This window comes from Aedes aegypti, chromosome 2 (genome assembly GCF_002204515.2).
Source record: "Aedes aegypti strain LVP_AGWG chromosome 2, AaegL5.0 Primary Assembly, whole genome shotgun sequence".
Lineage (NCBI taxonomy): Eukaryota > Metazoa > Arthropoda > Insecta > Diptera > Culicidae > Aedes > Aedes aegypti.
Window position 1 is genome coordinate 184,450,059 of NC_035108.1, and position 18,111 is coordinate 184,468,169.

Consider the following 18,111-nt stretch of genomic DNA (forward strand, 5'->3'; position numbering starts at 1 on the left):
TCGGCTAAAGAAGGCCCCTAACTAAACTAATTCATTTTGAAACAATGCGTACTTAGTTGTTTGCCGCTCATTTTGGTAAAAATGCACAACTTATGCTGCAAAATTATTTTCATATTTGATTTTTTTTCGTGAAGTATGATTTTCAGCATGGCGCCTCTGTCACACTTCCATAGTGGATGAACTTGTCCCCAAAACATAAGTTTCTTGTTATGTTGTCCCCGCCCGCTATTATGTTGGATTACACTAACCCACAGGAAACCGTTCATTTTCTTCCATTCACCCTCGCGGAACGACCATCACACCAGTATGCCAATAGACTGCCACACGACCACACATTTTTCGAATTCCGTTACTGCTGCAAGAAAGCGATGTGAAACTAACAATGACTTAAAATCACTGCCACAGAATGTCTTGTTTTAGAAGTTTAGTAGTGTATTAATTAAATTCCGTAAAAAAAAAAACATTCACCATAAGGAACTACCTAAATTTCATTTGATATAAGTAGGCAACTGCAATCAATAGTAATACAAATCAATCAAATTATATTAGCAAAATTACCGTCAAATTCAAATCCAAGCTATGGTGTTCAGTGTTTCCTAGCAATATTCATATAAAAATGAACCTCGATCGGACTTCAATTTTCAAACAATATTTGAGTCAAGAAGAAGTGAATCAATATTTAGCGGATTTGGTACAGAATTATGCAAATAAGATCGAAATTTTCTCCCGTGCTAGTTCGTATGAGGGTCGTGAAATACTCTCGGTCCGCATCAGCCCGGATGTTCAGAGGAAACATTCTGGTCGAAGCTGCATTCTAATAGATGCAGGAATTCACGCTCGGGAGTGGATTACAATATCGGTAGCGTTGTACGTGATCCACCAGCTAGTCGAGCGAGATGCAATCAACTCACGGTTGCTTCGAAATTTTGACTGGATCATTCTACCCTTGCTGAACCCCGATGGCTACGAGTTTAGTAGAGAACATGTAAGTGCCACTTTCCATATAGGTATCGATGGATATTCGGAGCATAGAACGCCAACATCCTATAGTTTAACGCTTTGCAGAACAAAATGTGGCGGAAGACGAGACGACCCCTGGGAGTGAGTCGATGCATCGGAGTCGACTGCAATCGAAATTTCAACGTTTCATGGGGAATTGGAATACCGCGGTCCTGTTCGCTGTTGTTTAGAGGCGAGCGGCCGTTCTCCGAACAGGAAACTCGCAACGTGAGAGACATCTTTCGAAAGATTAGGCCCAACTGCCAGTTTTACCTGTCCATGCATTCATACGCGAAGGCGATTCTTTATCCACGGGCATATTCAAGGTAAGATTAGAATTGAAATAGTTTTCCTTCCTTATTGGTTAGATTTGGAGGAGTATATATTAGTATTTATATTGGTATCATTTCCAAATTATATGTATTCCTATATCTAGTTGTTCTGTGTTCAACATCTAATAATAGATACAGACATTTTATATATTTGTTACATTAGGCCGTCAATGCCGTCAATGTGACTTTAAATTTGTATCTAGCATGAGCCCTAGATACTTAACTACATCTGACCAATTAGGGTAGATGTACAAATAGTGGAGGTACTAAGCACGATTGAACTTCATTTATCCGCCTAAATTCAAGAAGCCGAATTAATGTACATGTTAAATGTTGTAGAGGGAGTAACGACCATTGACTTAATGAGAAAAATGATTTCATCGCAGTAATCCATGGCATGTCAGTGAAAAATAATACCTCCACTATTGGTACACTGTTCCATTAGTTGCGGTATATTTTTAATTTGTGTTCCTATAGTTGCGCTATCCGTTGTTTTCTTATAGGATCCTCCAATATAGGAACAGTTTACCGCAACTATTGGTACACGTAAGAAAAGTTTTAGCGTTTTAAGTGATATTTCATCAGTTTTAAAGCAATTTGAACGCTACATACAAGACGCGACGCGAGACAAGACATAACACTTATCGTTCTTACAATCGTCAAAAAAGTTAAAAAAAAATTACCTTTTGTCGACCGGTTTCGGGCGCGATGTAGCCCATCTACAGGACAATGTCCGACTCGTCCGACTGTTGTAGCGAGATCAGCTGAATACCCTTCAGATTTGTTGGAATATATCAAATTCGTTAGGAATCCGAACTGTAATTTCCCAGAAATTTCATTGATGTGGACCTTTTCTTCTTCTTTCTGACGTAACGGGACAAAGCCTACTTTTCAGGAGAAATTTTAAATTAGGAGAAAATTCGTAAAGAACCGGTGACAACAAAAATGTCTTCGCGAAAAGAGGGTCAGTACTGTATCATGTGGCAGATACGAAGATACTCTATGCCCTGAGAAGTCGAGAAAATTTCCTTTACGAAAAAATTCTCTACCGGTTGGATTTGTACCCCCAACCCTCTGCTTGGTATTGCTGAATAGCAGCGCTACGGCTATCTGAAACTGTCCTTCTGTACGAAACACCTTTTTAAAAGTTTACTAATAGAGGAAAACAAGCTGACTGGACGATAGCTAGAAGCTGTGGCAGGATTTTCATTCGGTTTGAAAATTGTTACAACCTTGGCATTTTTCTATTTGGATCTGCCGTAAACGAGAATGAGGGTGTATATCATATTGTCAAAAATTCGTTTACATTATTAAAAAAATAGAGAAATTTCTGGACTGAATGGGGCAAGAAATGTCCTACAAAGAGCCCCATTTAATGACATTTCTTCTGAACTGCGTACTGCGATCAAAGAAGAATGATTTTCTTGACTAGTTCTGGGAAGAAATTTCGCATCGGGATAGGCGATTACTTTTCTTGTCAGCAGCAAATCAGCCCTAATCCAGTAAATACTGGTTTGAAAAATTTTCGAATAATACATGCATCCAGATTCTTATTGAACAGAATCTCTTTTGATCTACTTCATCCCCTTTTACGGTACCGTAAAATGGGGTGAAGTTGATCACTTTTGAGCGATTTTAATCAATAAGATCTGGTGGGATGCATGTATTATCATCCAAATATTTTTAAAATCAGTACTAGTTGATAGTTCATCAAATTATGTAGAGTAAGTTTTTACCAAATGCTGTAAAAATAACAAAAATAATTTCTAGAAATCAAAAACTGAAGTTTTTGATTCTGGGGTGAAGTTGATCATTTACTGTGATAGGTTTCCAAAAATTAAAAGACATGCTGCTCATTGAATATGGGGTCACTGAATTCGAATCGACTCTCAAAAATCTTACAACTTGTTGATTAATCGGTAAATTTTGGAATCGAAGTTAATGAATCAATGACCGAAGCATATTAAACGCCTAAATGTAGGCAATTTTCTTTGAAATTGGCGACTTGCTCACGAAAAGAACATAGTTTTTCTCTGGAAATAAATTTTTATACTCAATTCAAATTCGAAACTGGGTTCAGAAAAGAAATCTGGAATTTATGAGAAAGTTTATTTGAATGGTGTATTTATATGGGCTCAGTAAAAGTCGATTGTTTAGAGACGAACCCTTCAACAGTCCATCAAATATTTCCTAAAAATCCTGTTTTTCAGTTTCTCCAATGTCAATCCAAATTTAGGAAAATGAAGAGCAACTATCAGGCAATGCGACATCATAGAAACGTTGATAATTGAAATCTAAGTATAGCTCTATTGACAGGCTATACATGTGGGTACAGGAATGATCAACTTCACCCCGCTGATCAACTACACCCCAAATTACGGTATCCTTCATTTAAGTTAACTAGGCTTATTCTTGGAAGTACCATTAAATTGCAGAGCCCTTTGGTCCCCGGGGCAAGTGCAAATGTCAATATTTTGTAAATACAACTACACGGTCTCATTTTGGCAACATATTTGCTGGTATGTGCATGAATTTGATCGAAATATTTCGAAATTGTGAAATCTTTAGAAGAAAAATGTACAATGAGATATTATACGCAGTCACCTCGATAAACGGGGCAAGTGGAACCATCCATTTTCATGCGTCGATCCACCACATCAGTAAGTCAACCATTGCATTAATATGATTGATGAATGATATATTTTTAATTTAGAGTATATGTTTGATGTACCGTGAAACGGGGTAACTTGGATAGATTTTTCGAAGAAAACTTGGATATTTGTGCATGCTGTTTCAAAGATTTTTAATTTTTATATTTAAAACAAGTACTGGCATCCTAGCTATTGATTGCAGTTGATAGATTGCTGAAAGATTTATTTTGAATGGAAATACAGTAAGGACCCGATTTTGTCAGCCCCTCGATGAATTTTAGGCTGACAAAATAGGGAACCTGACAAAATCGGGTCATTTCATTTTGTTCCTGTTTTTTTTTAATTTTGACGTGTTACATGGTTACATGGACTTTTAAGAGGGCGATAGACATGGGAGTAGTCAGTTTTTTTGATCAGGGCCTCCCCCCTCCCTTATATTGGTAATATCGATTTTTAACACTTAATAAAATACATTGCCATTGTCCCCTCTGGCTACGCCCATGCGTGCATGACATCAAACATCATCATGAATTTTATTGTAAATGTGGTAAAACATGACGATAACAATTTTTTGACAAATTTAAAATAGGCTGACAAAATCGGGTCAAAAAGCTGACAAAATCGGGGGTAGACAAAATCGGGGCAGACAAAATCGGGGGCTGACAAAATCGGGGGCTGACAAAATCGGGTCAGTACTGTATAATTTTTCATATAATCGAAAGTCGGTTTTCTGTTTTGGGGTAACTTTGATAATGGACCATAAATCAAGCAAAATTGAATGAATTACGAACAAATTCAAATCCCAGTAAAAAGTAATCGTAAAAGTTTCAAATGTTATCGCCTTCTTTGTTTAATTTTGAACTCGTTTAAAAAATAGGTATAGAAAAAATAGACATTTTCTCTCCCTCTTAAACAATTGCGTAATTTGATATTGATCTTTTATGAAAAAAATCAGAGGGGGTGTGTACAAGACACGACCGCATGACGTTAACTACGCCAATTGATTTTCTGCATTTGAATTTTAATCGATTGTTATAATTGCAGCCTTCCTATAGTTCGAAATCTAAAATCATATCTAGGGTTACCAGACGTACTCTTTTTAGAGTACAAGTACTCTTTTCTGTCTTAAAAATTGGTGTACTATTCTTTTTTACTAAACGTGCTTAAGTGTACTCTTTTTCAGTTACTACTGACGATAATCGACAAATCAAATATCCTGTTGTAGAAACCAGATCAACATTTTCCCAGGATAACACAGATAGTTCACAGATTTTCAACAAAAACTGACTGAATCAAATTGGCACGATCAGCTAAAAATAATTAGAAAAATAAAATGTACGCTACGTAAACGTAATACGCTTATACGCTACGTACAACTACTGATTGTATACTATTAATTTCCAATTAAAAAAAAAGTCAGTTGAAATTCTAAACCACTTTGTTTCGAACATATTAATCTTATTGAAGCAACTTTTTTTATCAAGCACTTTTTCTAGAAACGTCGTTTTGGCAATGCAATTTTTTATGAATAAAGCTGTGGGAAAAGGTGAAAAGGTTTCAGTTAGAAGCGTAGTATGGAAATCACAAAAATAAACTATTAAATCAATCAAGTTTCTAAGTTTAATAATGCTTTAACAAAGTCATTAATTAAACTCAAATCAAAGACAATGCTTGAGGTTATTTTTAGATCCACGTTTTACTTTTCTAACTTCTTCTGGTTTCTTCACAAACTCATATTGTTCTGCATTTTCTTAAGAATAAGGAAAGAATTTTTCCAACAAACCTTATTTGAAAGACAATATTATTACAAAAAGTCGAACGACATTTACTTACATTTACTAGTACAGTTAACTTTCGTTCGCTGCACTAAACCCGTGGCCCACCTAATGAAAGATTTTCACTAATCGGGCTAAATTTTGAGCTGTCAAATAACCGATTACAATAGAAATTCAGCGCTACCAACATTGACAAATTACGGTTTATGTCAGAAAGTGACGTTTGCTTTCGTTTTAGGTGGGCTATAGCTCACTTAACGGGAGCCCAATTAAAACGAAGTGCAATTAAACGTAGTGCAACAAACGACATTCGACTGTAATCAAAAAAAAATATTGATTGAAAAAATCGATATCGAAATCGAAAAAAAGCATATTACAGAATTGGTAAGAAAAATAAGAGTTAAATTTCGTAAAATCTTCAATGAAAAGTTGAGAACAGTGTCTCCCTAAAAAACTTAATTTTAATTGAAATGTAGGAGAAGTGGCTGTGATTAAGAATCAGACTTCTTATTTGCAAGAAAATGTCAAAATTATAAATTAGTAGCGCATTTAAAATTTTTCCAGGTGAGCTAAGTGTACTCTTAAGTACTCTTTTACAGAGTTGAAAAAATGTACTCTTTTCAGTGGGAGCAAATATGGTAACCCTAATCATATCATGACGGTCGCAACATTTTAGATTTTCAATTGACACCCAGTATATTGCCGTGAGACGTAGTTAACGTCAAAAGAAGAATGCGCAAAGAAGCAGGAATCGGTCTGCTTTTATAGTGCACTTGCCAACCCAAAAGAATCGTGGGTTTGGTTGCGTAAGAAAGGGGTCGACATTTCACCAATTTTCGACAGTCTATCGTCAAAAATCGAAAATTTTCTCCATTTGAGTAAAATGTTGTATAATTTTCCGACCAATTGGTGGGAAAATATTAGAAATCTACCGATAAATGGCTGCGTTAATAGTATTCAAAATCTTACATAATTTCGTGACGGTCGCATTATTTTAGATTTTCAATTGACACCCAGTATATTGCCGTAAGACGTAGTTAACGTCAAAAAAATCATTTGTTTGAATGTTTTTGTATTACATACTCTCTAGGAAAATATTTGAAACGTGTAGGAAAAATTTTGATTCTGGCGCTTGTTTTGATAGGTCCCACTTACCTCGGGTACAAAGATATTTTGGGATAAGTTAGACTATAGTGATTTTCATATGAAATAAAAACAAAATACCTGTTTATCATAAGCAGATTGTAATAATACTTAAAATTGTAGCTTACTGATGGTAATTCGATTTATAACAGAATTATTTTTTGCAAGCCAATGCAAGACGTGAAACGTGTCACAATTTATCATGCAAGTTTAAAATGGCGCTGAATTGACAACTGTTACATGGAGCACATGGTATTGAAATAATAATATGTTTTAAACTAAACACATTGCATACCATCGTATCTTCAACTTTCTAGAAGAATAACCCCTTGAATAACTTTTCCTATGACGGGCCCCACTTAACTCGGATTCTCACTTGCGTCGGGGTTCCTTACAGGGCTGCCACATGTACAGATTTATCTGTATACACAGTTTTTTTTTATTCTGGCACAGGTTCAATTTGCATGGAACACAGATTTTCTTTCAACAATTTTTGTATGGACACAGATTTTTTTGTATGGGACACAGATTTTCTAACCTCGTGGATACAGATTTTCTATCAAATCATCTGGCAGCTCTGGTTCCTTACTACAGATGTACCGAATAGCACTATCCGGCTTTCAGATGAATACCGAATAGGGTAGAAACACCGGTTTTGGCCAATCTGAAAGAAAACATTTTTTAAAAATACACTCAAAATAATCCAAACGTCATTGTTACGTGGAAACATACGTGGTTTTTTTCCATCGCACTTTTCACGTAGCTCTTACGGGGAACGTACAGTATTGGACAAAACATTTGCAACTTTTTCGATTTTCCATACAAAATGACCAACTTTGGTAAGCTAGATCTCAGTTATTTATCGTCCGATTTGAATGAAATTTTCACAGAACATCAGATATAACTTGAATTTTAACATATATTTTTGAGTGATTTTTCCAATCACGGGTTTATAAATTATAACGGTTTATCTAAAGTGTAATTTTCGACGAAAAATTCAAAACTATTTATCTCAAAATCTGATAGCCCTACACAAAAACTGTCTTTAGCAAACTTGTTCACCTTGTTAAAATCTACAACTTTGTTGAAGATACCATGAAGCTATTCCTTCAATATGTTTAGTTATGTCATTTATGAAAAATCGTCAAAAAATTGACTTTAGTCAAACCGTTAGTGCTTTTGAACATGTGATTGGAAAAATTACTCAAAAACATATGTTAAAATTCAAGTTATGTCTGATGTTCTGTCAAAATTTCATTCAAATTGGTCAATAAATAACTGAGATATAGCTTACCAAAGTTGGTCATTTTGTATGGAAAATCGAAAAAGTTGCAAATGTTTTGTCCAATACTGTAGGTGATGAAGAATGAACCAATGAACAAATGAACTTGTACCATTCCATCGAAGGCACGTGTAACAGCTACGTGATTTTTTCGTATATTTGACCAAGTAGTTGAATAGAACCTAAGGTATGTTCCCGGTAAACTGTACTAAAATTCTGTATAGGTGCAATGCTGCTTTCGCATTGTTATTTTTAAATAACATTATTTTTCAATAAAACGAGTAATACATAAAGTTTTACTTTTATTTATTGAACCATCGGTTTTGATCAAAATAAGGTATTTCACACAATCCCTGAGCATCGGAAAATTGTTGAAAAAACTACTACAAAAAACAACAAGGCTATTCCGCTCCACACCGCAGGCTACTGACTGATATCGCTACCAGCCAGCTCCTCTCTTTTATTTCATGTCTGGGTAAAGATATCTACAATTCATTCACTTAATAATCTACCTCTACAATTCTTACCCATAGACATCTCCACTACAGGGTGTGTGATGTACCTGCTCTCCAACAAAAATCAGGTAACAAGATAGTCTGGTTTAGGTGTGTGTGTTTCGACTCGATGTTCTCGAAAATCCTTCGGCACATAGTTAAAGGCAACGTTTCTGTTTCAGAGAAAGAATATCGGGAACAAATATAGTTATTTTCGAAATCATTACTCACGTTTAACTTTCAAAAACGGGAAAACCATTTTGACCAGCACCAGCTCTTCCAGTACCACGTACCAATTTGACCCGCATTGCTAACAATGATGCGACTCAGAAAAAATGGCCCGTTGATCTATTGAGAAGTAACATTCTAATTAATGGAATCCTTACTACAACATTTATAATAATACCTTTAATATAACTAATTAAATTAATTGGAAGTCCATCAAATCTTTATGTTTATTTTCACTTGACGCCATCTTTACATTTGATCACAACACAAAATGAATCGAAGATGAACACGTTCGGAATGAATTAAAGCATGTACGTAGATTTCACGTAAGGTCGACAGGTTGATGCAGTGAAAACTATCAAAGCAACAAATAACGTTAATTTATGAAACGGTAACTGTTACCTTAGTCAGGTAAAGTCAGAGGATGGTTCATTACCATGAACCTACGTGATTTTTCACGTAGTAATAACGTTTAGATTATTTTGAGTGTATATTACAAACAAATTATGTCACGCTAAATTTCAACGCTAAGTGCTCGAAGATTTATTATCATTATTTTCTAATTACCCGAATTTTAAAATTAAAAAAAAAAACTACTGTAGATTCTCCATAACTCGATATTCAAGAGACCATTGACATATAGAATTATCGAGTTATGGAATATACCGAAACAAAAAATCACAAAATCGAAGGAACAAATTTCTGTATTTCCAGCACTTATATGATCACTTTTGTAATAAAGCAGTATTATTTTGTTGATTGTTTTTTACAAACTATTATTTCAAAACATTTTTCGAAATGCTCGAAAAATCACGTAAACAGAGCAAATTGGTGGCGGTGAAACGACCGGCAGTAAACCCATGTTGATCATGACAAAGATGTTGCTTGCAGTGCGACAGAAGTAGTTCCATGATAACGAGTTCGAAAAGCTTCGACACGGCACATAGCGACGTAATTGTCAACGTTGCGCTTGCTTCCTTTTTTGTGCACCGGAAACATGTGTGCAATCTTCCAGTTAGAAGGAAATATGCCGCTCGAAAGTGACGAACGAAATAAAAAAAAGAAGGGGGGTCAGCAAGCCGGCGATGTGTTTCTTTAGGAGTACAGAAGGTACTTCATCAGGTCCAGGATTGTTGGACGTTTTCAGTTGTTTTGCTGCTTCTGAGATCATTCCAACGTCTATTTCGATTGCACCTAATACTTGGTCGTTCAAAGGAACATTTCTGGCTGCAAGTGAAACTTCATGGTTACTTAAAGTCTCGCTGCTGAAAACCATAGAGAACTTCTCTGCGAATAGCTGGCAAATTTTCTGTGTAGATGAGCCCGTTCTCCCATTCAATTTCATTGAAGATGGCAGCCTGTACGTCTAACGATGCTCGTCAACGTATTTCCAGAAAGATTTTGGGTTTAGGTTCGATTTCATGTTGGTATCGCAAGAAACCACGACGACTTTCAGGGTCCCCACAGTTATGGATAGCACACAGATATGGATCGGATTTGGATTAAAAAGGGAATATCTCATCAAATAGAGTTGCAATTACGCAGAACACTTTTTACCTATGTGAACCAAAAATCTGTACAGCATCACAATCAATTGTAATATGCTTATTCATATTTTTTCCGTCCGTAGGAAATAAATGTCAAGCGTATTCCCAGCTGCGTTGATTCATAACTGTGGGGCATTGAAACCCATACCACAGTTATGAATCAAAGATAAGACGATTCCGAAACAAACGCCAAAACGTATGCTTTCACTAGCACACCATTCGTTTATCTCGCAGATAAATTGCTTTTATAGTGTTTTGATCCATAATATGAGTGGATTTGATCCATAATACGATTTGATCCTCCTCTCCCACTGACCCACATCTGTGGGGTGGACATCGTTTGCAATTTCTATCGAAATCGGCACTTTTTCGTAAATAACCGGGTTTTTTGATGTGTATTCTCAAAAACAACTATATTCCGCAGTGCCAGGGAGGTAATTTTGTTCTGTACAGCTTCACCGTGTTTTTTAATCGTATTTTATTCTGAAAAATGATCCTTAGTTGATCCATAACTGTGGGGTGACTGTACGCGTTGATATTCTTGGCTCAGCCTCACGTTATGGCATCATAGAGTATACTTGCGGAGAGCTGCTCTTTAATTGACAGTCTGCCAAGGAAGTCGCGAAACTTGGTGCACTCTTTTTGGGACGTGCCTGTCAATGACGTGTGCCAAGACATATGAAAAGGTTAAAGCAGCAGTATCAACATTGTCCCAGTCAATGCTGCTCAACACTTCCGCAATGGGAAATCATAAGATACAGTTGCTGGACGATCGACACAATTGACGAGAAGGGTTCTTTCGACGGAAATAATCAACGGAGGGCGATGAGGGACATTCTTAACTAGTGGGCATGGGGCCACCGAAATAAAGGGTGCTTCATCCTGGGTATTGACGAAGCAAAGATCCAAGCTGCGTCCGTTCTCATTGACTAAGTGATTTATCTGGGAGATCATAGCGGCACTATAGCTGTCCAAGAGACCGGCTACACAACCATGGATTACGGAGCGTTCGGGGTCTGGATAGAATAAACCATTGTGTGATAGTTTCTACGAGACGGTTGGTAGGTTGAAGTCGCCTAAAACGAGGACCTCATCGACAGGAGAAGCAGTATTGATAACAGCAAAAATTGATTGAGAGTTAATTTCGAAGACAACATTCCCAAGCAACCAAAAGTTCGGATTTTACTTAAGCAGTGAACTCAAAAGTTCACTTCTAGTCGATTTTGAGTCCTAATGAAACTATAACGCTGATTAAGAGAGCATAACGAATACTAATAGAACTAGAATCTCGAAAAAGTAACTCATGCACTTATAAACAACTTGAAAGTTCAAAACAGGTTCCAGTCGAACTTGTTTCCTACTTTTTGGTTGACATTATTCTATTTAAGCAACTTAAATGAACTTTATGTGAACTGAAGTTCGGTTAATTACTTAAAAAGTGAGCTGCTTAAGCCAAAACATGCCCATTAATCTGAACTTTTGGTTGCTTGGGTTGTCTCGGTCAGATCGGGTGCAACATAAAGCGCGCACAGAAACAGTTTTCGATCGCGGAGATCAACACATAACCAAGCTTGTTCTAGGCATTTCCAGGTTTCGTTTTCGACGGCCCTCGCTTTCAGTTCCAGTCAATTAGTGATGATATCGAGTTATAGAAATATCGATTTAAGGAGAACACAAGGTATGGAAATTTGAAAGGACCGAAAAATCCATCGAGTCATAGAGTATTTCGAGTTGTGGAGAGTCGACTGTATTTTTCAATGTATTTGAAAAAAAAAAAATCATGTGCGAAACAAAAAACTTGTGGATACGCATCAATGTGTGAAAAAAAAACACAAATCGATTCACTAACAACAAAGTTACAGTCCATCAAAGTTTTCTGGACTAATATTGACCCCAGAAAACAAATGGTTAACCAATGTTAAAGTTATTAGAAATCGTTAATGTAACTGTTAGTTTTTCAATGTACTGATCAAAACGACTTACATCTCATTTGCCCCAATTGTGGGCAAGTGAAAAGTAGAGATAGATTTAGCTTAGCTTAGACTGACTACACATATCGATGGTTGCTATTCCGTGATTGACCGATGTCAGTAAAAATGCACAAAGAATCAACTAGAAGTTCGGCTGGGATTGAGCTTGAGCTTGATTGGCCGCCCGTGGATGCACTCCAGTATCGCCAGATCAGCTGCACTTACACAAGGAACCAACCGAATGACTGCTTGGGACTAACAGGCATCCTCAGTGTATAAGTGCTGGTGATCTTCTATTTTTAGGCAACAATGGCACCTGCCACGTCAGAATGCAGACCAATGAGGGGAAGGGGGAGGAATTGATTGATATTGATGAACTGACTCCCACGTAGACCGTATATTCCACTGCATCCACGCCAGTTCATGCGGGAGTGTATGGATTGGGGGAAAGGCATGGCAGAGAGGTTTGCTTTTGTGGTTAGCAGACTGCCTATGTATCAGGCGTAAGAAAGGCGTGCGCGTGGAAGTAGGAAGCGTTAGGGAAACGGTTTCTTATCCGTCTCTGGTTCTAGCGTTTGCTATGAACGAATAGTTTGAGTGTGATATATTTAGAATGGAAGATAGAAGCAAGTGAGAGATATACAACTACAAAGTACGAGGAAAGGGACGGGCCTGGGATTGAACCCATGACCTTCTGCATATGAAGCAGAAGCGGTAGCCATCAGACCACCAACCCCGTCTCAACTAGAAGTTCGGCTGGGATTGGCCATGAACTTCTTCAGTGTGCATAATTCAGTGCCTCTATTTATACAGGGTCAATAACGGCGCCGGCCACGTCCTTGCAGTCAGATGGAATTGGGGGAAGGAATGTTAGTGTGTACCCTTTTCTATTTGGAGACCGTGTTTGGGGCCCAGATAGCCGTAGCGGTAAACGTGCAGCTATTCAGCAAGAACAAGCTGAGGGTCGTGAGTTCGAATCCCACCGGTCGAGGATCTTTTCGGGTTGGAAATTTTCTCGACTTCCCAGGGCATAGAGTATCTTCGTACCTGCCACACGATATACGCATGCAAAAATGGTCATTGGCATAGTAAGCTCTCAGTTAATAACTGTGGAAGTGCTCATAAGAACACTAAGCTGAGAAGCAGGCTCTGTCCCAGTGGGGACGTAACGCCAGAAAAGAAGAAGAAGAAGAAGTTTTCCTCTGCATCTCCACAAAGGTTACTGGGAGGGATGTTTGTTCATGGGGAGGATCGTTGGGTCACAGGATTCACTTTGATAAGCGATTAGACCATGATAAATAATTATTTGTGAGATATAAACATGCTTATATGCAAATATAGTATTTTCATTTAATATGCACAATTTCTATGTAGAGGAAAATTATGCCGACACTTGAGGTGACCAACCATTCAAAATTTGTTGAATAAAGTGAACCTTTCGCAAGTCTACACTTATAGTGTCGAACCATTCAAAGTTTTTTTTTTAATTACAAAAATACAAGTAAAATGAAAGGATTGTTTTGAAAAAAAAATGTTAAACATAAATAATTCTTGGATCAGAGTTTATGTCGACACTCACAGTGACGAACCATTCATAGTTTGTTTAAAAATCATATTTCCGTCCCACCGTTGTAACGATTAAATGTACAGTCATACATATTTTATAGATTAGAAATAGTAGCATGAAACGAGCTCACCAATTCAAGCGTGTGCTAGAATAAGGGCGTAAGTCGCATGATCCATTTCTCTTCATCGATCCTCTCTTTTGTCAATAAAGGTGACAAGATGCGGGTTTGTTAGCATTTTTTCACTTCAGTACGCTAGGCAGCGATGCAATCTTGCGTCCTGAGGTCAAAAAATGGTAACAAACTTGTGTCTTGTCACCATTATTAACGGAAGAGAGGATCGATGAAGAGAAATCGATGATGCGACTTACGCCCTTATTCTAGCACACGCTTGAATTGATCCTTCATCCTTGACTGAGCAGCAACAATCCACTTTCAGCTTCACTCGTTTATTCCAAAAACGCCACCTCAGTAAAATCCATAACATTGATGCTGAAGGTGTCTGGGTTCGATTCCCGGTTGGTTCAGGATCTTTTCGTAATAGAAATTTCCTCGACTTCCCTGTGCATAGAGTATCATCTACCTGCCACACGATATACAAATTCGAAAATGTCAACTTTGACATAGAAAGCTTTCAGTTAATAACTGTGGAAGTACTCATAAGAACACTAAGTTGAGAAGCAGGGTCTGTCACAGTGAGGACGTTATGCTAAGAAGAATTAGAAGAATCTCAACAATACGATTTCCCACATGCCCCGCGGTAACTTTAAAAATTGAAGCAAAAGTATCGTGCCAGTACCATATTATAGACAGCGCCATATTCTGAACGGTCCGCTCCTTATGTTGAACATTCATTGTTTTTACATCCAAAATAGTAAACTGTCAGTTCGAAACATGATTCATTGTAACATTTCAAAACTAAAATACATGGTTAAGTTGTTTTTTCAACAAATATTCTACATAAAGTTCGTTTGCTGTTCATAATAAGGAGCAATGTGTGTTCATAATTAGGACCATTGATGTATATGGCGTCCATAATTAGGAACATGCATGCGTCAGACTAACATATGATTTTTTTAAATAATTGATAATTGATGGACGTTTTGTTTTAATCTATACGTTTAGTTAGATATTAGACAAATCCAACGGCAAGACAAACCAATATCCCAGCTGTTGAAATCTTTAATAATTTTAGTTATTCAAATTGGATTTTCTTAACCGTTCAGAATATGGTGCTTGCACGGTATCCCTAATACGCATAACGGACTAAAATTATCCTCATCAACAGAACTTTACCAATCAACTGGAAGCATCAACACGAAGTTGCCCAGGCTGGCGCCAATGCCATTCTTCGAGCTACGGGGCAAAAATATCGCTGTGGCAGTGCTTCATCCATCCTCAACTTCGCCGTCGGAGGTTCCAGCATCGATTACGCTCACGACATTGAGAAGATCCCTTTCGCGTTGGTAATGGAGATCGCAAGTAAGGGATTTCACCCGCCTAAGGCAAACATCAGCCGGATTTGTGACGAAACGTGGATCGGCATCCAAGCCATGGTTATGCAGATGGCCATTAGTCCGAAAGTTTCTTTCACTCGCAGTAAAACTACGCTGTAAGCTGAGAGGTGTTTATCATTTTGTATTAATTATATACTTTTACATCCTGTATGCCAGTGTTTGTCAAATCTACTCTTTATATCAGTGAAAGATAGAAAAAATGAAGTAATTTTCATTTGTCTGCACACAAACTATTGTGTTCGATACTGTTATGTGAACAGAAAATATAATAGTTTTGATTACTAAAAGAAAAACGATGTCCACTACATACTTCCGATGGGTTTGGGATTCCTAAATTATTCCGCTAAAACTGTCATACATTCCTGAACGGTTGAGGGTCATTTTGTCGCTAGTAGTCTGAAACTAAATGCTAGTTGTTTCTCTCTTAAGGTCGTCCGATGAAAGAACGGCAAGTTCAACTGAATTACTTATGTTTCCGAATCAACGCTTTACACTTTCCAACCAGTCATTACAGATTTGAATTTTCATTCAATGCAACCGGTCGTTACAATTATGAGGGATGTATCGGTTTTTTCTGTGACACTTAAACGCTAAAGTGCTAAATCATGTCCTTACAACACCTAGAGGAGGTCCTATATCTACTGATCCACGGATTGTGTTCCATATTTCCTCTTCAATCGTTCATAGTGTTTCTTGTCCTGTGTTCAAAAAGAAAAATGAAATTAGTTTTGTGTTAATGTTGATTAATTTCTGAACGAATTACCTCTTCATTCACTGAAGGTTTGATGCTGCGTATCGCTTCTTGGAAGTGCACCATTGCAACTTTGAGATCTTGTTCCGATTCGTCTGACACGTTATCGTCACTACTGCACTCAGCTATCGAATCTTTCAAAGTTTGCAGAGAAGCTTGTCTTACCAGTCCGGCCAAGTCAGCGCCGGTATAACCCTCAGTAAGTCGCGCAACAACACTCAGATCAACATCATCAGCCAATGGAGGTTGCGTGCGGTTTTTAGTTAAAGCACGAAGAATATCTACGCGATCTTCTTCCGCTGGCAAGCCAACATACAGAATTTTATCCAAGCGTCCAGGGCGAAGAACGGCAGGATCAACGATATCTGGTCGGTTGGTTGCAGCCATCAGGAACACTCCCTTCCGATCCTCGATGCCATCCATTTCGGTGAGCAATTGATTCACCACTCGCATTCCTGCGCTACCCTCAGAACTGTCTGACCGTTTGGGACACAGTGAATCAAATTCATCGAAGAATATGACACATGGAGTCGAGTTGCGAGCTCGTTGGAAACACTGACGAACGGCACGTTCCGACTCTCCGACATACTGTGGATCAAAACGGAATTTATGATTTATTCTTATGAGAATGTAATATAGAGTATCTTACCATGTTCAACAGTTCGGGACCTTTGACTGAAATGAAATTGATGCCAGCTTCGTTGGCAACTGCCTTTGCGAGTAGTGTCTTACCGCATCCAGGTGGGCCACATAATAACACTCCGGAGGGAGAGCTGAGACCGAGTAATTTCAAACGCTGAGGGAATTTCACTGGGGCTAGGATAGCTAGTTTCAGCTCCTCACGAATATCACCCAGCGAACCGATATCATTCCACGTAACATCGGGTACAGTGATGAAGCCTTCACGCTTGGCTGAAGGTTGAACTGATTTTAGAGACTCCAGGAAGTCTGCTCGTTCAATGCACAAGGTTTCCAATTCATCATCTGGCAACGGATTCGAGTGATCCAACAAAAGGTTCATCATTTTCTCCAAAGTAAGAACTGGTGCAGGAGGACGTTCTTCATCAGCTGGTGTTTCATCGCTTTCTTCTACTACGGTTGGTTCTGGTACGGTTTGTTCGGGCTCTTCAACTGTGACTTCTTCTTTGTCTTTCTCGGTTTCCATCGGTTCATCGTCCTTCTTCTCAGCTTCACTCGATTCTGCAGCAACTGATTCCACCCCTTCAGTGGTCGACTTTGGAACTTCTTGTTCAATCTTATCGCCAGAAGTACTGCTATCAGCCACCATTTCTACATCTCCGTCAGTTGCCTTGGATTCTTCTACCTTTGCTTCATCGTCCGGTTTCTTTTCACTCTCCACGGCTTCCTTTGCAGCATCCTCATCCTTCTTTTCTTCATCAGCTGGTTTAGCTTCGGCAGCTTCAGCAGAATCAGCCATGCCTTCCCCTACTTTGTGCTCTTCATCCTTTTTGTCGTCAACTTTCACCTCCTCATCTTTCTTTTCCTCGGTCGTCTTCTCAGCTTCGGCTGACACCTCAACCACAGGGGCCTTTTCGGCTTCTGCCTCCTTCTTTTCGCCTTCTTTGGGCTCTTCCTTGTCGTCGTCCAAATTCACCACTTCTTCGACATCATCCTCAACGGCAACAACATCATCCGTAGAAACATCCCCATTGAATTTGTTTTTGATGGTTTCGACAACTGGAGAAGTGTCCTCCACTTCCATCACCTCATCGTCATCATCTTTCTTGTTCAAAGCTTCCTGTTCCTGTTTGCGACGGGACGCCTCCAGCTCTGCCATACGTTTACTTTCTGCGATCAGCTCCTGACGTTCACGTTCCGTCAACATCCTTAAAACAA

General features: G+C 38.2%; 2 protein-coding genes across 2 annotated transcripts in view; one reads left to right on the plus strand and one right to left on the minus strand.

Moving 5' to 3' along the window:
- LOC5572632 (carboxypeptidase O) lies at nucleotides 1-15,779 on the plus strand. The gene is made up of 3 exons (XM_021843397.1): nucleotides 1-985; nucleotides 1,066-1,325; nucleotides 15,275-15,779. The coding sequence occupies exons 1-3, from the start codon at nucleotides 617-619 to the stop codon at nucleotides 15,600-15,602; spliced, it is 957 nt and encodes a 318-aa protein (XP_021699089.1). The 5' UTR covers nucleotides 1-616; the 3' UTR covers nucleotides 15,603-15,779.
- Nucleotides 15,600-18,111, minus strand: part of LOC5563554 (nuclear valosin-containing protein-like) — a 17,335-nt gene continuing 14,823 nt past the window's right edge. Inside the window, exons 5-7 of the mRNA XM_021843396.1 lie at nucleotides 16,904-18,101; nucleotides 16,267-16,842; nucleotides 15,600-16,201 (exon numbers count right to left, since the gene is read on the minus strand). Coding sequence (XP_021699088.1) covers nucleotides 16,142-16,201; nucleotides 16,267-16,842; nucleotides 16,904-18,101 — 1,834 coding nt within the window. The 3' untranslated portion in view covers nucleotides 15,600-16,141. The remainder of the gene's footprint in view (nucleotides 16,202-16,266; nucleotides 16,843-16,903; nucleotides 18,102-18,111) is intronic.